The following is a 24093-nucleotide window of genomic DNA, read 5'->3' as shown; positions in this document are numbered from 1 at the left end:
GTGAGTCAACAGCTTGTAACACAACACAAGTCTTTACATCCACGGGAGACAAGACGTTTCTTGCATAGAAACTACATGTTCGGACCAGTTGTGAGGGAATCACCTACCACATGGATGCTTTCAACACCTGAAATGTCTCTGTGTAATCTTTGCATGCAGTTTTTTTTCTCTACACACAAAATTCAGACAATGTTTATACAGAAACAATGAATATACTTATCCAAGTTAGAATGGTGGAACAAACACGACTACAGAGATAATACAGACATTGGTAAAGATATCAATGACACGCTGTCCTATGGAATTATCATCGGGCTTTATGCTGTGATGATATCCAATGAAGACAAGTGAAAACCACTGACTTCAATGAGTTGTGTACGGTTTTCTAGTTGGAAAAACAAGCAGTAATATTGCGCTCCCCCAGTAAAGGTTTCTAGCAACAAGACCACAATATGGACTGGCAAACAGTGCCTACTGGTTAATGTTCTGAAATCACAGGAACTTTGTGTGCCGTTATATAGAGTCTGTGCATATGGCCGATCCATTGGGAATGTGCCATTACGATTGTGCAGAAAGTAAACAACATGAAGAAAGTAGGAGACATTAGTGATGGGCAAATAGTAACTATTCGTGTTCGGATAATGCTTACCGAATACCGAGCACTATTCCAGTATTCGTCACGGCAAGAAAAATGCTCATGTTGCCCAGTAACTTGCATTAGGATCGTTATTCCTGACAAATACTGGAATAGTACTTTGGGATTCGGTACGAAGAATCTGAACACGAATAGTTACTATTCACTCATCACTAGTAGACATCTTTTGTCTTAACCCTTGGCTGACTAAATGGTAGGTTGGAACTTCAACAAGGCCTAGCGCCCTGGCTTTGCTTCTTAAAGACCCTCACCAAAAATGCAATTCTTTTAGGTTCATCAAACATGAAATATTAATAAGTTGGATTAATAAAATATTCTAATTTTCAGTAACACATGTTATATATAAGCCACATATCTGGAGGACTAAAAGTTCAGAGCACCGCTCACCAGGTACATAGTCAGGTTGAGCCCTAATGAAGGACATCATGAAGTAAAGAAAGCATGTACTACACAGCAACGTTTTATTCCTCATGCATAATTTATTTCCAGCTATGCTCTGATGTACTGAATATAACAAATACGTAAGAATATGGGATATATAGACATATGGCAGGGATGATTCTGCATATTCCTTCTATGTCATTAATATGCCTATTCCCAATAAGTTTACTCCAAGCTATACTATTCATAGGAGCCGACATACAATTCTTTGCTTGGTAAACTGTTCATTAGAGCATCATACGCATGATGTGGGGACACTGGATACACAGTAATGTATAGAGGTGGTACATATATGCGTGTGTTGTTCTGCATTCAGCCCAACATGATGGAGAGAACATACATAATGACTTCCCTTCTAGATCACCAGCCCGGTCATTACTACACTACATCATCAGAACATCTACAGCTAATGAGGACAACTAGAAATCAGATATTGCCTCCGATAATGATACACCGGCATTGGCCATGATGCCATTAGAGGTGTTATCCTTCTCCTATCATTATTGTTATATACATTTCATCTGGACACCTACCTGAGGTTTTGCTCTTCTTGACCTGTACTTTGATTTTGCTGGAAAGCTTATATATGGCAGTTCCCATCCCAGACAGTGTTTGTGACTGTGAAGCCAGGAAGGTTTGGTAAATTGAATGCACTGACTCAGACGGAGCAGGCTGAGTGCTGCTGATGCTGAGGAGGCAAGCTCTCCAGAAGCATTGTGTCTGACCTGCCGCACAAGGAAGTCTACCACTCACAAAGCTTATTTCTGGGGTATTTGCCATTCAAATAATAAGTCAGAAAGTAGGAAGTAGTTATACCTAGACGTCATGCGTTCTGTGTGTGCTGGGTACTTTCTACCTTTTGTGTTGTAATAAAGAACTTTCAGCAGCACTTCCCAGAAATCAGATCTTAAAGCTTCACTGATTCTTCCTAGAATAGTCACATTATGTGTTAATGAATCGTAGGGTCTGTATACACTTATAAGAGCAGTACATTATGAGAAAAGGAAGCTGTCATGAATACGCTGGGCTCACTACTATTTGTCCGATGTATTCTGATTGCTTCGATTAGCCAAACAGCACAATATTTTTTTGAGTCTGTCATCACATCATACTTGGAGCATCACCATATAATGATAGATCATTAGGTCAATAGTATAAAGGTATGACAGTCTTTTTTGCAATTTAACAATCATTATTTAAATGTACATTAATTGTTATAGTAAGTATAGTGTAGCATCTGTGCCGGTTCCTGTCCCTTCTGGTTCTGCTTCAGCCACTAGGCGGTGCTGCACCTTTGTTGCAGGTGATGCGTGACATAAGTACTGTATTATTGCTGGGACCTTTGGTGCTGTTAGATCACGGAACTATAGGGTTAATTATCTGGTATTGATTACTCCTTACTGGGAGCGCTGGGCAGGGCTTCCTGCTATTTAAACCCCTGGGTCTCTGACTTCCACTGCCAGTCAGTTAGTTTCACTGCCTCGCTCGTTAGTCCATGCTTGTATTATTTCCAGGTTCCTCCCGTTTTCTGACCTCTGCATGTTTTGACTATTCTCTTGTTTTAGGATTCTGGTTTTGATGTGACCTCTTGGTTTTGACCCTACTCTACCCGTATCTGTTAGATACCGTTGTCAGTCTTTGACAGTGGCATTTAATGCAGGCTGACAGGGGGTGTATCATTCTATGCGGCCATCAACATGCCCGTGACATGGTCGTGAGGAGTGGATGGAGTGCCTTGATGGGCGGGGGTCTGCTGAAGACCCACGTGCCGGTACTGATGATCTTCTGTGAAAGCCAGCTTACAACTGGCATTCATAGGAGACCATGATTTTCACTGTGGTATTACTGTGTATAGGACAAGCGATAATAATAGATTCAAGTTCCCTAGGATGACTAACAAATACAGTAGAAAGTGAAAAATATGCAGTATGCATATCGTTCCTGGCGCTGACAGTGCATGACAGAGAATCCTCACAGCGCACAGTGTATGACAGGAGAATCCTCACAGCGCACAGTGTATGACAGGAGAATCCTCACAGCGCACAGTGTATGACAGGAGAATCCTCACAGCGCACAGTGCATGACAGAGAATCCTCACAGCGCACAGTGTATGACAGGAGAATCCTCACAGCGCACAGTGCATGAGATGTGAATTCTTACAAGTCTGCAGTTACATATCGTAACACATAAAGTGACTGCAGACTTATGAATTTAGACCAAATAACCATATTTCAAGGGTTATTCCCATCTTCTTAGTAATATGGCAATGTTTTCCAGCCTCCTTACTTCATGCTTGATGGGGGATGGTGATGGTGCTCTTGTGCTTCACTGACAGGCCTAGAGGAACTGTCGGACCGCTGGCTCACCACTGATGAGGCAGCCTGGTCTCTGCAGCATCAGAGGAGCTAGTAGCAATGAAGCTGGTCAGGGATTAGAAGTCAACAGTACGCTGCAGTGGTCCCGGCCAGCTTCAGAGCAGCATTTACATGCTCTATTGTAAAGAGCTTGTGAGCACTGCACATGTGCAGCCACTGGTGATAGACTGCATCGGTAGCCAGTAACCCAGGCAACAAACAGTAAAGCAACACAATTAAAAATCAATTGCTCTTGAGAATAGAGGGGAGTTTTCATAAGTAACTTGCCAGTTTGTACAAGCACTTTGCAATTATTCCCAAGTAAGAACATGGAAATAATTAACCCTTTAATCAGTGTAACTAGTTAAAAAGTAAATTTGACTAATTACAGACAATTTGGGCATGCAGCAATGAAAAGACTAATAAAAAATAATGATATTCCAGCTTTCTTTTAGTCACTAATGGCAACATTAGTAGTAATATTTGATATTAATATCTTACCCTTATGTCTAGCACTTGCTGCTAAAGAGAAGAAAATACTAATAGTTCACCCCTTACTAACCGTTAAGGCAGAGCCCGGCTGGATTAGTGGACTCGGCCTTCAACATATTTCATTCCAGGTCACCAATTCACAACAGGGCGACATGAATAGATTCTAAGGAAGGTCGTATGTGCACACATGATTTCTCTGAAGTGCTGTCACAGTGAATAGACATGTCCTTACATCTGTCTGGGCAAAATTACCAAGCCCCTAAGTCATCAAATCTATGCATGCAATATCTTTAAGAAATGGGGCACGGCTTCACAACAATGGATAGGTCAGCAGCACATGTCACATACTTCAATGGGATAACATCACTTTGTATTAGGAAGCCTATACTCATGGACCCAAAAACGAAAGAAAAAACAAAGTTGTACACAAAAGAAGTAGTACATCAACCATATATGCTTTATATATAAATCTAAATGAATGTATTAGTTTCTACTGCTTTACCACTGCATTTGCCTATAACTTTGGTTTATCTTTAGTTTTTGTATCTATATAATATGCTATTATGTTTATTATGTGTTTACTAATGGGGCGTTACTGATTGAATTTGTGCAGCCCCCGTGCCAGCAGCCGGGCTGCTCAGATCCGGATCCGCGGTGGCTCGAGGGGTCTCCGGACCCGGGGGTCGTGCGGCCACTCGATGAAAGGGGGAACTATGTACAGGGGGATTGAAAGTTTGTGACACCACCCATGGTGTGTGGTAATGTGGGAGACCACTGCTGCTGTTGGGGGAGCCCGGTGGCGATGGCGTAGCAGCAGGATGTTTAACCCCTCTGTGGGTAGGGGGTTTGTGCCCCGGGGCCCGTTGGGTGTTGGTGTTTGGGGTGCCGTTGGGTGGAGGAAAAGGGGCTTGTCAGCATACTCAGTCCTAGAATAATGACACCGGCAGCTTGTAACCCAGAATTCTGAGCACCACTGCAGCCTGGAGGGAGCACGCTGGGATCCGTGCCCTTGGTATTGCTGTTAGCCTGTAGCTTTTTCCGTGGCACCTTCTCACTAGTTGGACCCTTAAGCTTAAAACTCCTCGGGTCCCGCTTACCCGTATGGCTAGCGGAGTGAGCTTGCTCTCAGGGTTCACGCATAGGATTTCTTCGGACTGTATTTGGGGAAAGTCCTATCCCATCGGTGCACTAGTACCCCGATTTTGGAGCGGGATGGGGATGAATCTTGAAGTCTTCACCCTCGTCGGGTAAATTACAGGGAGGCGTGAAGCTACTTCCCGGCCTAGGGTCCACGAATCCCGTCGTACACTGGCCCCAGCCCGGTGATGGCTCAAGGCCGCCGGCTGCCCTCCTCGGCAGTCCGTGCCCCTTGACGCGATCCCCTGCGACCGGGGTTCCAGCTCCTACCAGGCCCAGACCAATGTCTGCCACCTAGTAAACTCCAGGAGCCCTGCTCCGGAATAGTGACCTCTCTCCTAGAGAGTCACCTTCCACCTACTCCTCCTTCCACTCCTGTTTCACTTCTTTTTCAATTTCTCACTTCTCCCTACTAACCCCCCATGTGGGCGGCCCTATTCCCTTCAGGCCCCCCAATGGTGTGTCTGGTGGGTTCGGTGTAAAGTGTTCCTAGGATTTTGACTGGCTAAGCTGTTAGCAAAACCAAAGGACCAGGATCCGTAACCAAAGAGGAGTGGATACTGTGCTGAAGGGCAGATTGCACAATACCCTGTGACGACCTGATAGGCCAGGGCGTCACAAATTTATGTGCCTTTAACAACTGCAGATGTAGCAGAGCTCCACTTTCAGCTGTTAGCAAGTTCAGTGCCTCTGTCAATCTCTGACAGTGGCATTTAACACAGGCTGGCAGGGAAAGGGTCATTCCACACAACCATGGGCATGCCATAACATAATTGCGGGGCACCAATGAGTTGCTATGACAGACAGTGGTCTACTGAAGTCTCCTATGCCTATCATTACAAAGCTCCGGTGAAAGCCAACGTTTAGCTGCTGTTCATAGGAGACCATGATTTTCGCTATACGCAGCAGTGCTGATGCACTTCTAGGTATAGTACAAGTGATTATATGATCACAGCTTCAAGTCCCCTAAGGGGACTTACAAATACAGTATAATGTAAAAGAAAAATAGGTTTTTAAAAATATTAAAGAAATAAAAACAATACAAAAGTTCAAATCATCCCATCATTTTCCCCATTAAAAATAAAGCCATTTAACCCCCCACCCAACATATTTACTATTGCTGTGTTCGTAAAAGTCAGATCTATCAAAATATAACATAAGTTAATCTTATCAGTAATGGCGTAATAAGAAAAAAATCGAAAACACAATAGTTACGTTTTTCACAACATTGCAATAAAATAGCAATGTTGCAGTTCAATAGCAAAAGAGACAATCAAGACATTGTACCTACCCCAAAATTGTATCAGGAAAAATGGTAGCTCATGGAGTAAAAATAAGCCATCACACAGCTAATATCCAAAAAATTGAAACTGTGACAGGACTCGGAAAATGGCGACTCAAGCAAAACTTTTCTTTTTTTTTCTCTTTTTTACAAATTTCTGATTTTTATTACACTATTTACATAGAAAAGAACTATACTACGTTTTGCATCTGCATATTCATATTGGCCTGGATGATCATATGACCAGGTGTGTTTTGCCATATAGTGAACATAGTAAATAAAAAAAACCAATAAATTGTGGAATTGCCCTTTTTTCAATTTCAACGCACTTGGAATTTTTTTTTTACTGTTTTACAGTATGCTACATGGTAGAATGAATAGTGTTATTCCAAAGTACAACTCGACCAGCAAGAAAACAAGCCCTCATATGGTAAAGTGCCAGAATTGGCGCATCTAATGGATGCACCATTTCTGAAGTGGCTATTTTCAGACTGAGAGGGGCAAAATAATCATGGCCCTTCCCACCCTGATAATACCAGCCCACAGCTGTCTGCTTTACCTTCATTGGTTAACAAAAATAGGGTGGAGCACACGCCATTTTTTAAATTATTTAAATAATTTAAAAAAAAAAGAGTGGGATACCCTTTATTTTTGATATCCAGCCAAGGTAAAGCTGACAGCTGTCTATTTTACCTGTGATTGTTATCAAAAATAGATGGGAGCTCAAGTCATTTGTTTTACCTTTTTTTTGTTCACATCAGCATACAGTCATCTTTTGCATGCAATAAAGCTTAATGATTGGCTGTGCTGCAACTTGGTCCGTGTTAAGGGGGCTTTACACGCAACCACATCGCTAACAAGATCTCGTTGGGGGTCACGGAATTCGTGACGCACATCCGGCCTCGTTAGCGACGTGGTTGCGTGTGACACCTACAAGCGACCGCTAACGATCAAAATTATTCATCTAATCGTTGATCGTTGACACGTCGTTCATTTCCCAAATGTCGTTGCTGGTTCAGAACGCAGGTTGTTGGTCGTTCCTGAGGCAGCACACATCGCTATGTGTGACACCCCAGGAACAACGAACAACACCGTACTTGCGTACTCCGGCAACGAGGTGGGCGTGACTTCCATGCGGCTGCTCTCCGCCCCTCCATTTCTATTGGACGCCTGCTGTGTGACGTCGCGGTGACGCCGCACGATCCGCCCCCTTAGAAAAGAGGCTGTTCGCCGGCTGGCGAACAGCCTCTTTTCTAAGGGGGCGGTTTGTGCAGCGTCACATTGATATCGCTGGGAAGGTAAGTCCGTGTGACGGGGCCTAGCGATATTGTGCGCCACAGGCAGCGATTTGCCCGTGACGCACAAACGATGGGGGCGGGTGCTTTCACGAGCGACATCGCTAGCGATGTCACTGCGTGTAAAGCAGCCTTTAGAGTCTAAGCCCTGGACACCCAGTGTCAGGTAGGAACCCTGAACTTTACCCTATATATAACAAACCCTATAATAATATGCCTCATATAACATCAAAAGACACTAGTTGTGGGATCTTTAGGGCTCATGTGCACGTAACTGCTGATTCTTCTGCAGCAATTTGACAGCACATGTGCACTTCAAATCGCTGCAGAATGAATGCAGTATTTTTGTTAAAAAAGCCGATTTCATGCGCTATAGCTGCTGCCCCCACTATAGACAGAGTGGGAGCTGCATCCAGAACGCAGAAATAATTGCCATGCTGCTTTTATGAATGCACGGATTTGGGTCAAAATTTTAGCACCCAAATCGCTGTGTTCATAAAAGCAACGTGCGGCTGCATTATGCACAATCTACATAGATTGTGCAGGGGACACAGGACGCATGCATTAACGCTGCAGTGCAATACGGAGCGTAAATTCCCTATCAGTATGTTTTTGGAGTGTGGGAGAAAACCGGAGTACCCGGAGGAAACCCACGCAAACACGGGGAGAACATACAAACTCCTTGCAGATGTTGTCCTTAGTGGGACTAGAACCCAGGACCCCAGCGCTGCAAGGCTGCAGTGCTGACCACTGAGCCACCGTAGGGCACTCAGTGGTTATTACTAGGTATTGCCCTCACCTGGCCAGAATACTACTCCACACTGATGAGGGGCAATACCCCGAAACAGCTGTCTGTGGATGGATACCTGGCCTTGGTAATTCCCTTGTCAGATTTTTAAACTTGTCAAAGAGTTGGATATTGACTAAAAGGGCCACTTAATATGGTGGTTATGGTGGTTTCCTAAAAAGAGCCACTCCTTGACTAGGTCCTTCCCGGAGGGATATCTGGCTGGTTTTCTGTGTTGAGACTCCTAACAGTGGCTCCACAGACTTTTTTGATTTGCAGATAACTAAATTGAAATTCACCCAGGTACTAATAATAGCCCATATCACTGGGACAATATTCAATACTAGTCTATATAACAAGCAGCAGGACTACTAGTTCTTTTAGCATGATGTCATATAGGTAATTGATAAAATTTATACAATTCCAATTCATATACATGAATATTCCCAGCAATCTGATGTTAAATAAATAAATGATCCAAATAATTTAATGCATTGGTTGTTATAATTAGATGTAAAAAAAAATAATTCCCATTGAATTTGATATATTCTTTACGCATTTCCCCCACTTTGTCGTCAGCGGGTTCATCACAAGATATTTAATATAGGGATAAATGATAACCATTGCCTTGACAGTGCAGACCTTTAATTCCTAAACTATCACTCTAACAGTATATGGCCAGTCCACACTCTAACCGCCACTATACATTACTTTCACATAGGAATAGCGCTGCCACAGTATATTGATTACTGCTGATACAAGTTTACTATATCAGAACACTTTCATAGGCACAATTCAGCAAGATGTAGCTGGCGGCCACTGTATATTACTTGCACAGAGGACTCCCTTTGTTGGCGCTATCTACAAGCACTTTCAAAAACGCATCACAGCACAATATAGCTGCCATTTACTTTATATCCATGTAATAATTAGTGTCCAGCCATTTAGAGGACACACCATTATCATCTGTGGTGCTGGGGTTTTACTGGCATATTACGTTATAGGCCAAAACACCCCTGCAGGTCCGATGTAATCCACACAAGTTCCCACGACGATTCAGCTCTGCTAAATCTAAGTCAAAGAGCGCGATCATGGAACATGTCTGCAAGTTGCAACTGCAGGCAGAGAATGAGCCGCGATCAGCGGTGACGTCACTCAGGTTACTTGCGGCCATAGCAAAAGAAGGACCGCGTGGGAACCATTCTGCTGTGATCCCAGCTAACCTGAGTGACGTCACCACTAATCGTGGCTCATTCTCTGGCAGGAGCTCACAGCAGGCAGTCATGTGCCATGACTGTATGCTAGAAACATAACGCCGGCACAACAAGAAAAAGTAGAATCCAGATGTTTTTTGCTCAGTATTAATTTTTATTCTTATTTTGATTATTGCTCAAAACTTTTTTATATGTCCATCAGTGATAATGGTGTTAATAGACAGTATCAACGTTTCAACAGAATCTGTCTCTACTGACAGTCTTTTGAAAAAGACAGATTCTGTCGAAACGTTGATACTGTCTATTAACACCATTATCACTGATGGATATAAAAGAAATTTTGAGCAATAATCAAAATAAGAATAAAAATTAATACTGAGCAAAAAACATCTGGATTCTAATTTTTCTTGTTGTCCCGTTTTGAGTGACGGAGTTATTTTTCTAGTACTAGTGTTTTCCTTTCTCCTGAGCACCGCTTTTCAGTTGAGCCAGGCCTTCCCTGAATGATTGTATGCTGTGACTCAGATGTAGCAGAGCTGAATCGTCGTGGGACCTCGTGTGGATTACGTCGGAGCTGCAGGGATGTTTTGAAAGTTAATCAAGAGGGTGTTTTTTGTACTTAATTCCAAATACAGTATTTTTCCAATGTTTGGGTTTATTTACCTTTACGTACAGATTACTGATGGTAGGACTAATCAAGGGCTTAGTGGCAGCTGTGGGCTGTTCTTAAGCCCTGCTATTACCCCGGTTGCCAGGGCAATCGGGAAGAGCCGGCTAAAGCACCAGGCTTGTCGCATCTAATTATTGCGACAATCCTGGGCAACTGCAGGCTGCTATTTTTAGGCTGGGGGTGGCCTAATAACCATAGGCCTCCCCAGTCTGAGAATACCAGCCCCCAGATGTCGGGCTTTATCTTAGCTGGGTATCAAAATTGGGGGGGCTGAACGTCATTTTTTTTTAATAATTTAAACGGTTCCTCTTATTTTGATACACAGCCAAGATGAGCGCATGGCTGGGGCTGCAGCCTGTAGCCATGGCTTTATCTGTGCTGGGTATCATAAAATGAGGGACCCTACGCCAATTGTTTTATTTATTTTTACTGTACAAGATAGATGTGCACAGCGCCTGTGATTGGAAGCAGTCAGCTGACACGCTGACAGGGTGGGGGTTCGTCTGACTGAAATCAATCACACTTACTGGTGGGCAGGGACAGCAGCAAATATTCAATGAGGGTTATTATCGTCCCTGGTAGTGAATAAACGGCCTGGATGCAGTGTACTGAAATGACTGATGCTTGGTAAGTATAGTGCATCTGCTCCTGGATTTTGATCCCCATAGAATTATATGGGAACTGGAATCTGGACCAGAGCTGGATTTTAACAAACCAGATAACAGGGACCTGCTGGTCCTGTTATCTGCAAATCTGCCCATCACTAGTTGCCAACAGATGGCATGCTTAAACTTTTAGGCACATTTTTTTACCCATAAAGCTAGAAAATACATTGAATTTTCTGACTTTTGAACAGTCTCACATGCTGTAATTTATTACGTGTCAAGAGACTTTTAATACATTTCGTGCAACTTAATCTAATAAGAATTTTTTTGTAGACTGCAGAATAGAATGGCAGTCTAAATAAATCCACCCCTTTCTATTTCTAATTTCTACATTCATACAGATTTAGCTCACCATGGCATATTCAAGAAATATAGTGGGGGAAAAAAGTATTTAGTCAACTACCAATTGTGTTCTCCCACTTAAAAAGATGAGAGAGGTCTGCAATTGACATCATAGGTAGACCACAACTATGAGTGACAAAATGAGAAAAGTCCAGAAAATCAACTTGTCTGTTTTGGCAAAAAAATTTTTTTACAAATTATGGTGGAAAATAAGTATTTAGTCATCTAAAAATATGCAAGATTTCTGGCTCTCACAGACCTGTAACTTCTTCTTTAAGAGGCTCATCTGTCCTCCACTCATTACCTCCAGTAATGGCACCTGTTTAAACTTGTTATCAGTATAAAAGACACCTGTTCACAACCTCAAACAGTCACGCTCCAAACTCCACTATGGTGAAGACCAAAAAGCTGTCAAATGACACCTAAAACAAAATTGTAGCTCTGCACCAGGCTGGGAAGACTGAATCTGCAATAGGCAAGCAGCTTGGTTTGATGAAATCAACTGTCGGACTAATAATAAAAATTAATTAATAAGAAAATGGAAGACATAAAAGACCACTAATAATCTGCCTCGATCTGGGGCTCCACGCAAGATCTCACCCCGTGGGGTCAAAATGATCACAAGAATGATGAGCAAAAATTCCAGAACCACAAGGGGGACCTAGTGAATGAGCTGCATAAAGCTGGGACCACCGTAATAAAGGCTACCATCAGTAACACACTACGCCGTCAGGGAATCAGTTCCTGCAGTGCAGACGTGTTCCCCTGCTTAAGCCAGTACATGTCCGGGCCGGTATGAAGTTTGCTAGAGAGCATTTGGAATATCCAGAAGAGTATTGGGAGAATGTCATATGGTCTGATGAAACCAAAGTAGAACTGTTTGGTAGAAACACAACTTGTCGTGTTTGGAGGAGACAGATGCTCAGTTGCAGCCAAAGAACACCATACCTACTGTGAAGCATGGGAGTGTCAACATCACGCTTTGGGGCTGCTTCTCTGCAAAGGGACCAAGACAACTGATCCGTGTACATGAAAGAATGAATGGGGCCATATGTCGTGATCAGCAAGGGCATTGAAGATGAAACGTGACTGGGTTTTTCAGTATGATAATGATCCCAAGCACACCGCCAGGGCAACGAAGGAGTGGATTCATAAGAAGCATATGAAAGTCCTGGAGTGGCATGACAGTGACATGGGGAGTGTCTGTGTCCATGCTGTGGTATGTGCGGCTGCAGAACATGCTACGGATGTCCCGCAGCCGCACGTAACTGCATGTCAAATATTCCTGCGGAAATCCCGGCCCTCCACTATGGAGATAGAGGCCAAGACTTCCGCAGGTAAGTCGCACGAATGTCTGCAGGTTTACCGCAGATATTTCGCTGGAATCCCGCAGCTATAGATAGCTGCGGATTCCGGGGATCAGCTGCAGGAAACCTGCAGACGTACCTGCGGATATATCCGCGGGTACATAGTGCCGTGGGCACATAGACTTACAGAAAACGTTTGACCTCTGTTATTGCTAACAAAACATATATAACAAAATATTGAGATGAACTTTTGTTATTGACCAAATACTTATTTTCCACCATAATTTGCAAAAACAAATCTTGCCAAATCAGAGAAGGTGATTTTCTGGATTTGTTTTCTCATTAAGTTTCTCATAGTTGTGGTCTACCTATGATGTCAATTACAGACCTCTCTCATCTTTTTAAGTGGGAGAACTTCCACAATTGGCAGCTGATTATTTACGGTTTTCCCCTACTGTAGGTTCACTTTGCTAGTCCTTTTATAAAAAAAAGTCTAAGGCTACTGATCCAACGGATCCGGCAAAAAAATGTAAAAACTGTATCCACCGGATCCGTTCTTTAACGGATCCGTTATGCCGGATGCGTAAAAAAAACGGATCCGTTGGATCCGTTTTGCATCCGTTTTTACATCCGTTTTGTCCGTTTTTTTTTTTTGCTGGATCCGTTTTTTCAAAACATTGGAGCATGCGCAGTTTACAAAAACGGATCTGGCAGCCGCATCCATTTTTTGCCGCATTGCGCCGGATCCGGCGTCCATAGGTGTCCATTGTAAAACACACCGTATCGCGCCGGATCCGGCACGATGCGTTTTTTTGCCGGACAAAAAACGTTGCAAGATACATTGCCTCCGGCCGCCGCTTTAATTAATTTTGCCGCATCTGGAAAAAAACGGATGCAACGCAAAGCCATCAGACACAATCCGGTAACAATGCAAATCTATGGGGATAAAACGGATGCGGTACCGGATCCGTTTTACCCGTTTTTTTCCGGATTGTGCCTGATGGAAAAAACCTGATGTGTGAAAGTAGCCTAAGGGAGAGTCTAAGATCCCCCTTGTATGTAGCTCTGTTCTTAGCTCTGCTGCCAGGGTTTTGTGACGTACTACATGGACGCTAACTGGATTTGCCAGTTTCTGAACTGACATCATTAACTGCAGGAAGATTAGAGCCCAGCAACACATAAATTAATAATTAGCTGATGCCACTATTTTTATAGATGAGATGTCTGCACGGGAAGCCAGCAGTACATTAAAAGACTATTCTGCTAATAAGGATGAAGTTTCTCTATGGCTCTTGCCTTCTCAAATTATATTGCTTTGTTCGGCCTCACAAGAGTTCACTCAGTGCTAATCCCTCAACAAAGTATCTACGAATGAACACTCTTGCCATCAGACCTCAGAAGACTAACAGACATGTGAAATGCTAAATCAATATTTTCTCACCTAGGCAATGTTAAAGCAGTTGCCCAAACCCAAACGTTTTTTTTAAACTGCTTACAATGGTGTTAGACAATAAAACAAAAAAGTAATACTTTACAAATCTCTTGAAACTCCTATTCTGACACTTCCTTGGTCCCCGCTACTGCCAGTGATTCATCCTGCTCCAGAAAAATGAGATATGTGGCCATGTAATGATAAGAGATCTGTGCAGCTTCTAAAGTGTAGAATCTTTAAGTGCACAGCAGAAATATAAGAAAGCAAAATCATACGACCAGCACAAAGTTTCCATGAAACATTGTAAAATTCAATTTATTAGAATGATTAAAAGCATCTGTTATGGTACATGATACAGAGCATTTAAAAGAGAAGAAAGAACCGGCAACGTGTTTCTGACCGACATTGGTCCTTAATCACTGCCACTTCTCCACCTGGTTTCTACGCTTTCTCTATACTGACATTTCCACCATCATTATGGGTGACTTCAACATCCTCATTGACACCTGCCAATTGGCAGCCCCCTAATACCTGTCACTTGCTTCATCCTTTAGTCTTACTTAGTGGTCCTCCATAGCCACCCACGCAGACGGATATACATTAGATCTTCACCCGCCTCTGCTCCCTACCTAATATCACTACCTCATCTCTGTCCCTATCTGACCACCATCTACTTATATTCTTATCCCTGTACTCTTGACCTGCCACCCAAGTCCAACAGCTAGTGCACCCCCACAGAAACATCACACAACTAGACACTCGCACACTCTCCAGCTCTATTCTACCATATCTTCACTTCATAAAACAGAGAGTGCCACTGTTTTCTTCAACGACACACTCGCATCAACTAATGACTCAAGTCGCCCCTCTCATGCATGGCAGAGTGGAACGAATAAATAGCCAACCCTGGCACACCAACCTCACTAAAAAGTTTTGCTGAATGTCCAGGATTGCAGAGCGGCATTGGAAGAAAACGTACTCACAGGAAGACTTCACCACATTCAAACATGAAACACTGACATACAAGTCAGTCCTCACTTCTGCTAATCAGGATTACTTCAAAACCCTTGTATTCTCATTAACCCACAACCCCAACCAATTATTTAACACTTTTAATGCCCTCCTTTGCCCACAACTGCCCCCTCATCTCTACAGAAGACTTTGTCACACATTTCAACAACAAGAAAGACCAAATTTGACAAGTCTTTCCTGGTCAACCACCACAACCCCTATACATAACATTCATCCCTACCATCATGGAAGGAAAGCTTGCTCATCTCCTCTACAAATTGCACTATACCACTTGTGTGCTTGACCCCATCCCATTTCCTTCCCAACCTCAACACCAGCCCTAACCCATCTCTTCAATTTATTATCTTCTGGTACCTTCCCTTCTGCTTTCAAATATGCCACAAACACACCTATCCTAAAGAAACCATCCCTAGACCCAACCTCTACATCCAGCTATTGGCCCGTATCGCTGCTGCCATTCGCATCCAAGCTCCTCGAAAAGCACAATCACACTGTACTTTTCTCCCACCTCTCATCTAACTCACTCTTTGACAACCTTCAATTCGGCTTGTGCTCTCAACACTCCACTGAAACTGTCCTAACCAAAATTTCTGCCAAAGCTAACAGACAATTCTTCATACCCCTCCTTCTAAACCTGTCCTCTGCCTTCAACACAAGTGACTATTCCTTCCTACTACAGATCCTCTCTTCTCTCGGTATCACAGACCATGCCTCTCCTGGATCGCCTCACCTTTCCAAATGCACATTTAGTGTCTCCCACTCCCACACTAAAGGCCGCTTTACACGCTGTGATATCGTAACCAATATCGCTAGCGTGCGTACCCGCCCCCATCGGTTGTGCGACACGGGCGAATCGCTGCCCGTGGCGCACAACATCGCGCAGACCCGTCACACTACTTACCTGCCTAGCGACATCGCTGTGACTGGCGAACCGCCTCCTTTCTAAGGGGACGGTTCGTTCAGTGTCACAGCAGCGTCACCGAACCGCCGCCCAATAGAAGCGGAGGGGTGGAGATGAGCGGGACGTAACATCCCGCCCACCTGCTTCCTTCTGCATTGCGGGCGGCCGCAGGTAAGGTGAGGTTCCTCGTTCCTGCGGTGTCACACATAGCGATGTGTGCTGCCACAGGAGTGCCGAACTACTTCGCACACCGAGCAGCAGCGATATTCGAGAATAGGGGGGCATGTCACCGATGAGCGATTTTGACCGTTTTTGCGACGATTCAGAATCACTCATAGGTGTCACACGCAAAGACATTGCTAAAGCGACCGGATGTGCGTCACAAATTCCATGACCCCAACGAGATCGCTTGAGCGATGTCGCAGTGTGTAAAGCGGCCTTAGCTCATCATTCCATCCTCTCTTTGTTGGAGTCCATCAAAGCTCTGCCTTGGGACTTCTACTCTTCTTCATCTACACTTTTGGCCTGGCACAACTCACAAAGTCCCACGGGTTCCAGTACCATATTTATTCTAATTACACTCAGATATTCTTCTATGGCCCAGATATCACCTGTCTGTTGTCCAAAATCCCGGAGTGTCTATCAGCCATATCCTCCTTTTTCTCTTGCTTCCTAAAGCTCAATGTAAACAAAACTGAACTCATCATCTTTGCGCCAACTCACCTAACTTCCTTACCCAACCTACCTATCACTATCATCATGCTCTCCCCTGTACCTAAAGTACATTGCTTCAGAAAAACCCTTGATTCTGCCTTGCCCTCCAAACTATACATCTAAGCTATAACCACCTTCTGCTGCCCCCAACTCAAAAATATTTCCAGAATCCACTATTTCCTCAACCCTGAATCTACTAAATTACTTGTGGATGCCCCCATCATTTGTTGTCTTGACCACTACAATATCCTCCTTTGTGGCCTCCCTGCTAACACTCTCACACCTCTCCAGTCCATCCTTAACTCCACTGCCCGACTGATCCACATCTCTCCTCACTACTCACCGGCTTCTCCCCTCTGCAATTCCCTCCGTTGGCTTCCAATTCTCCAATGTATCCAATTCAAACTAATAACATTGACCTACAAAGCCATCCATAACGTGTCTCCTCTGTATATATCTCTGAGCTAACCTCCCAATATAGTCCAACTCGTAATCTTCGGTCCTCCCAAGACCTACTTCTCCCCTCCATACTTGTATGTTCTTCACCTAATTGACTGCAAGAATTCTTGTTAACATCCCCTATCTTCTGGATTTCTGTGCCCCAACATATCCGATTGTCCACCACATTCGGTACCTTTAGACCGAACTTGAAGACCCTGTGGTCACATCACCATCACCTGAGCTGCTGAACCCCTCCCCCAACTATTCTCTCCATCCCCATTATCCTAGAATGTAAGCCTACAAAAGCAGGGCCCTCTCCCCTCTGTACCAGTTTGTCACTGTTACTTTCTTCCTAGTAATTTATACTTGTGTTTTACATGTAATCCCTTCTCATGTACAGCACCATAGAATTAATGGTGTTCTAAAAATTAATAATAATAATGTGACCACTTCAGCAAATCAATGGCTTTTTTGACTGACAGTTGGGAAAAAAGCAGTCATCTTACCACCGGCCTCAACTGTGCACGCTCTGATGCAGCAAGCAGAGGCAGTTTTGCTTTTGCAGGATTGGAAGAGATCTGCAGCTAACAATGCACTCCAGCGATCCAGACAGCAAAAGAGTAGCGCTTACAAGCTCTGTACAAAAGAGCTTGTAAGCACAGAACTTGTTTGGCCAACACTGCTAGAGCACAGAGGTGGCCTCTAAGCTAGGCAATGAGCAATAAACAATTAAAAATTCTACAGAAAGAACTTTTAATAACAAGTAAATGGCAACGTTGCAACATCACATGATATTCCCCTGAACTGTTTTCTTCTATTTGCAATGCCTTAATGTACATTGCTCACATGTTCAGCTGAAATCAGTAATGTATCTTGCATCTTGCATCTCAAGGGACCCAGTGCAAACTCTCCAACAGGTTCCCTAATTGTCGCAGGACTTTATGTCTTCTCATATGGAACAGGGGACAGGAAATGTTAGGACCCCAAGGCTACAGGGCCTCAGTGCGACTGCAGTAACACCCCTTAGTTGAAATCCACCACCCAGTTGTAGAGGTTGTCATCAATGACGTCAGGTACAGGGGACTGAATTAGGGGCTCTGGAAAAGAACGCATATAAAGTTGACCTAGCAAATGTGCCAGCGATGTTTGCATCAAAAGCGCTTAGAGAACATAAGCTTAATGATCTCAGTACAAACAATACTGCTCTCTGCTGGTGAGGAGCAATATTGTCCCCTAGTCATAGCTCTTACGGGAAGCTGAACCGATAACTGTTGTACATGTAATGGAAATGCCAATATTTCTGGCAGCAAGGCCAATAATGATTAAAGATATACATTACAATACATGTACAATACAAGTGATTGAGATTGTTATAAACCCATTCCTACATAGGGAGTGTTTGCTTGAAGATTAGTAAACATTCTGCAGATTGTCAAATCCATAGTACTGAGATTTACCATGGTTTTTCAACGCAGATTTTACCCTCCACTATGGAAATCCACAAATTCATAGGTATATGATGAATTTTGAGTTTGAACTCACCCTAAAGTGACCTATAAATTTTATATTGATTTTTCCTAGTCCGTTTTATTGGACTATTGGCCAATTATATTTGTAGAGGAAAGTCTCCTAATGTGGCAATGCAGTGCGATATATACGCCGAGACAGGCAATGGAGAAGACGGAGGGAAGCTGCTAATGAGAGCGAGGCCTTAGGTTATATTCAGTGCCAAAAGTACCCAATTTTTGGCAGTCCTGCTAGTGCTACCTGAAGGTTTCAGCTATTTCTATGGTGAACATTTGTGCAGAACTCACATTGACACTAGAGAATCTGGATTGCTGATAGCACCCCCTGCTGAGAGAAACACATGCAAATAATTCACCTGTAGTAATTTAAATATATACATACATTTGTTTTTCATAATCACTCTTTGTGATGCAATTTACCACTTAAAGAGAATCTGTCAGCAGGATTTCACCACCTCAAACCCCCAAACCAAACGATAAATAATAGAGTACAAATGCATGTAGCTCCTGGAAAGGCAAGTCCTGCAATACCTTTACAAGGCCAGTTGGTTCCTCCATTACTGAGAAATCAAAGATGCTTTCTCCTGCTTGATACAAACCCTGTATGCTGTGTGACTTCAGGCAAAGGAGCTATCAATCAAGCAGGAGGAGGCAGCTGTACGGGGGAATAGAGCTGGAGTGATAGAGGCTGCAGATGTACCAATAGCATACCTCCCAACCGTCCCGGATACAGCGGGACTGTACCGGATTTGAGAGGGTGTCCCAGTATCAAGATCATGAGCAATGTGTCCCGTGGCTCCGCCCACCTGCTCTCTCCCCGTCTGACTTTTTCCCCCTCCTATCCACATGAGCAGAGCCGAGCGCTACTTCACTGATCTGGCTCTGTGTGCTGCCGCTGTTATGGGTGGGCGGCAGCAGCACTTTCCTGGCTGCCGACGCTTTAAATCCAGCACCTGCAGCCCAGTGCACTGCTCACTGCTGGGCTGCTTGTGTACGGAAGGAAGTGCATCTGTGGGCGGAGCTACTGAGCAACATGCTGAGCTCTGTCCACAGATGAAAAGACTGGAGGGAAAGGAGCCGCAGCACCAAGGAACGCTGTATGTGACCCCCCACCTACCCAGAGCTGTATGCCCCAGTCCCCTCCTCACCAGAGCTATATATATGCCTCCAGCCACCCCCCCTTCACTAGATCTATATGCCCCCTAGCCTCCTCACCAGATTTGTATGCCCCCCAGCCCCTACACCAGATTTGTATGCCCCCCAGCCCACACACCAGATTTGTATGCCCCCAGCCCCCACACCAGATTTGTATGCCCCCCAGCCCCCACACCAGATTTGTATGCCCCCCAGCCCCCACACCAGATTTGTATGCCTCCAGCCCCCACACCAGATTTGTATGCCCCCCAGCCCCCACACCAGATTTGTATGCCCCCAGCCCCCACACCAGATTTGTATGAACCCCAGCCCCCCCCACCAGATTTGTATGCCCCCCAGCCCCCTCCCACCAGATCTGTATGTCCCCAGCCCCCTCCCACCAGATCTGTATGCCCCCAGAGCTGTATAAGCCCCAACACCAGAGCTATATGCCCCTTAGTAATATCTATGCTACCAGTAATTTGTATGCCCCACAGTAAAGTATATTTCCCCCAGTAATGTGTATACCCCTTAGTAACGTGTATGCCCCTCAGTGAAAAACACAGACGTTCTTCACTGACGTGTTAAACACGCATATGTCCCTTCACACTCCGTGATTCACGGCACACAGTGGTTGTCCATGTGCAATACATGATACGTGATCCGTACTCCGTGATTGCACATGGACATATACTCACCTGCCTCCGCTCCTGCTCTCCGTGGTGCTGAAGAGTCCCGCGATTCAGCATCCAGCCACCGCTCTCTCACCTCTGCAGCTACTTCTGGGTCGGCTCTGGCTGCATAAATGAATATGCATGCCATAATGAGCCGGGCAGGAAGAAGCAGAGAGCAGCAGCCGAACTCAGCATCGCTGGAGAAGGTGAGTTCAAAAAGCTTTTTATTTTCAATGCCCGTGTTTTTCTGGTACGTGTTTCACGGATCACACCATAGTGTGGTCCGTGGGACATCAGTGATGCCAGAAAAAAACCGAACGTTTCTGTGCAGCAATCACGGATACGCATGTACGCCGCACGGAGACACGGTCAGTGAAAAATCACTGATGTGTGTGCAGACCCATTGATTATAATGTGTCTGCATAGGTCAGTGATTCTGGTACGTATAAAAACTAGCACATACATACCAGAATCACTGACATCTGAAACAGGCCTAATATGTATGCCCCCTCAAGTACTGTCTATGCCCAAAGACCCTCCTGTGATGTATATACTATAACCCCAGCCCCTCATGTGCTGTATATACTGTAACCCCAGCCCCTCCTGTGATGTATATACTGTAGCGTCCAGCCCCTCCTGTGATGTATATACTGTAGCCCCCAGCCCCTCCTGTGATGTAGCCCCCAGCCCCTCCTGTGATGTATATACTGTAGCCCCCAGCCCCTCCTGTGATGTATATACTGTAGCCCCTAGCCCCAACTGTGATATATACTGTATATATATATATATGTGTATATATATATGTATATATATATATATATTTATATAAATATATATATATAAAACCCCCATCCTCCCTTGTGATACATACACAGCGATGTCAGTGTGCACTGTGCGTGGCTAGGTCTGTTGAAGTGATGCCAAGTGATCACATGCCGAGAAGGAGCTGGACAGAGACAAGCGGGGTAGGTGAGTGCGTCAGCTGCTGGCTTCCCCATATTATTACCTCCAATGTGTGTATATGTATGATGTATATATCTATGTATGTCAGTGTAGATGACTGTGTATAGATTTGTCTGTTTATATGTATTTTAGGGAATTTGTCTTGAAATATGAACCGTATATGTGCGTATGCCTGTACCCACGATCAGGACTCACTGTGTCCTGGAGGCAGCGGGTCCTGACCTGCGGGGCTGTAAGTCTCCTCCGCAGGAGAACGCAGCTGCCTGTGCCCACGATCAGGGTTCAGTGAGCTGCGGTCTCCTGCTGTGTTCTCCCTACGGAGGACGCATGCAACTGCAGCAAAGAATTGATATGCTGCGGTCTGGAAAGACGCTCCACAGGTCAGTGTTTGCTGCAGAAAAAACAAGCACAGTGGGCACGGGGTTTCTAGAAATCCCTCCACTGTGCTTGTACTGTAGAACGCAGCGTTTTGGACACAGCAAAAACATGCTACATCCAAAATGCTGCAAACACTGATCGTGGGCATGCAGCCTTAAACAATGTGATCAGCAGTGCTGAAAAGGATTGAATGTGGGCGTGACAGATTGCAAAATGGTTGTGGTTAGGGGGCGTGGCCTAAAATTGCCGCACTGCGCTCTGCGCGCCGCAGACTTTGTCCCTCTTTCTCGTCTTTAAATTTTGGGAGGTATGCAATAGTCCTTCAGCCTCATTTTGCATATCAATTCAAACCCTGTTTTCCTAGTAATGGAGGAACAGCCGTTCATGTAAAGCCATTTTTGGATATATCTTTGAAAGAGCTACATGTGCATATACAGTTGAAACCAGAAGTTTACATACACTATCTACAAAGACACAGCTGCATGTTTTTCTCACTATCTGACATGAAATCAGAATAAACCTTTCCTGTTTTAGGTCAATTAGGAACCAAAATTATTTATATCTGCCAAATGCGAGAATGATGAGAGAGAATGTTTTAAGTAGAGATGAGCGAACCGGTCGCGGTTCGGCTCGAGGTTGGTTCGCCGAACGGACCTCCCGTTCGAGTTCGGTTCGTCGAACGTTCGACGAACCGAACTCGAACTGCATAGGAAACAATGGCAGGCAATCACAAACACAGAAAAACACCTAGAAAACACCCTCAAAGGTGTCCAAAAGGTCACAAACAACTCACAACACATGGGAAAGTGACAAGGACATATACTCATGCGAAAACAAAAGAGCTGGACAAGGAAAAAGAGGAGGACACACAGATATATGAGTATATGCAAGGAAACATCGATTCCATTAATGTGCAACTTGAGCCCTGCTCATTCTTGGCTTCCAATCTTGATAAATTGCCTGAGCTCGCCACGTACGTCTTGGGGATCTTGTCGTGTCCTGCAGCCAGCGTTCTCTCGGAACCTGTCTTCAGTGCTGCTGTGGGTCTGCTGGCAGATAAGCACACGTGTCTGTCCACTGACAATGTGGACATGGCTCTCAGAGGACTTTTCTTCCCCTGGGTCAGCCAGGGGACGGGAAAGGCACGCGTATTTTTGAGAGTGCTTCATGCAAAGCATCTTTTTCTTTTTCAAAAGGGAGCTCAACCGATGCCAGTCAAGTGGGGTGTGTGTGGCCCAGTGAGTGGCAACCAGGGAGACTGTGGTTGGAGTCCCCTCGCTGTGTCTCTAAAAGAACCAAGATGAACAAGTCATGGCTCTCAGAGGACTTTTCTTCCCCTGGGTCAGCCAGGGGACGGGAAAGGCACGCGTATATTTGAGAGTGCTTCATGCAAAGCATCTTTTTCTTTTTCAAAAGGGGGCTCAACCGATGCCAGTCAAGTGGGGTGTGTGTGGCCCAGTGAGTGGCAACCAGGGAGACTGTGGTTGGAGTCCCCTCGCTGTGTCTCTAAAAGAACCAAGATGAACAAGTCATGGCTCTCAGAGGACTTTTCTTCCCCTGGGTCAGCCAGGGGACGGGAAAGGCACGCGTATTTTTGAGAGTGCTTCATGCAAAGCATCTTTTTCTTTTTCAAAAGGGGGCTCAACCGATGCCAGTCAAGTGGGGTGTGTGTGGCCCAGTTAGTGGAAACGAGGGAGACTGTGGTTGGAGTCCCCTCGCTGTGTCTCTAAAAGAACCAAGATGAACAAGTCATGGCTCTCAGAGGACTTTTCTTCCCCTGGGTCAGCCAGGGGACGGGAAAGGCACGCGTATTTTTGAGAGTGCTTCATGCAAAGCATCTTTTTCTTTTTCAAAAGGGAGCTCAACCGATGCCAGTCAAGTGGGGTGTGTGTGGCCCAGTGAGTGGAAACGAGGGAGACTGTGGTTGGAGTCCCCTCGCTGTGTCTCTAAAAGAACCAAGATGAACAAGTCATGGCTCTCAGAGGACTTTTCTTCCCCTGGGTCAGCCAGGGGACGGGAAAGGCACGCGTATTTTTGAGAGTGCTTCATGCAAAGCATCTTTTTCTTTTTCAAAAGGGAGCTCAACCGATGCCAGTCAAGTGGGGTGTGTGTGGCCCAGTGAGTGGAAACGAGGGAGACTGTGGTTGGAGTCCCCTCGCTGTGTCTCTAAAAGAACCAAGATGAACAAGTCATGGCTCTCAGAGGACTTTTCTTCCCCTGGGTCAGCCAGGGGACGGGAAAGGCACGCGTATATTTG

General features: G+C 44.8%; 1 protein-coding gene across 3 annotated transcripts in view; it reads right to left on the bottom strand.

Moving 5' to 3' along the window:
* Positions 1-24093, bottom strand: part of RASSF3 (Ras association domain family member 3) — a 293192-nt gene that overhangs the window by 141116 nt on the left and 127983 nt on the right. The window contains exon 1 of one of the 3 annotated variants that reach the window (XM_075344852.1): positions 1630-1784. The exons of the other annotated variants lie outside the window; for them this stretch is intronic. Within the exon in view, the coding sequence (XP_075200967.1) occupies positions 1630-1696 (67 nt within the window). The 5' untranslated portion in view covers positions 1697-1784. Of the gene's footprint in view, positions 1-1629; positions 1785-24093 lie in introns of those variants that run through there. 3 annotated transcript variants of the gene reach the window in all.

Source organism: Anomaloglossus baeobatrachus, chromosome 4 (assembly GCF_048569485.1).
Source record: "Anomaloglossus baeobatrachus isolate aAnoBae1 chromosome 4, aAnoBae1.hap1, whole genome shotgun sequence".
Classification (NCBI taxonomy): domain Eukaryota; kingdom Metazoa; phylum Chordata; class Amphibia; order Anura; family Aromobatidae; genus Anomaloglossus; species Anomaloglossus baeobatrachus.
This window is presented reverse-complemented; position numbering and strand designations above follow the sequence as displayed.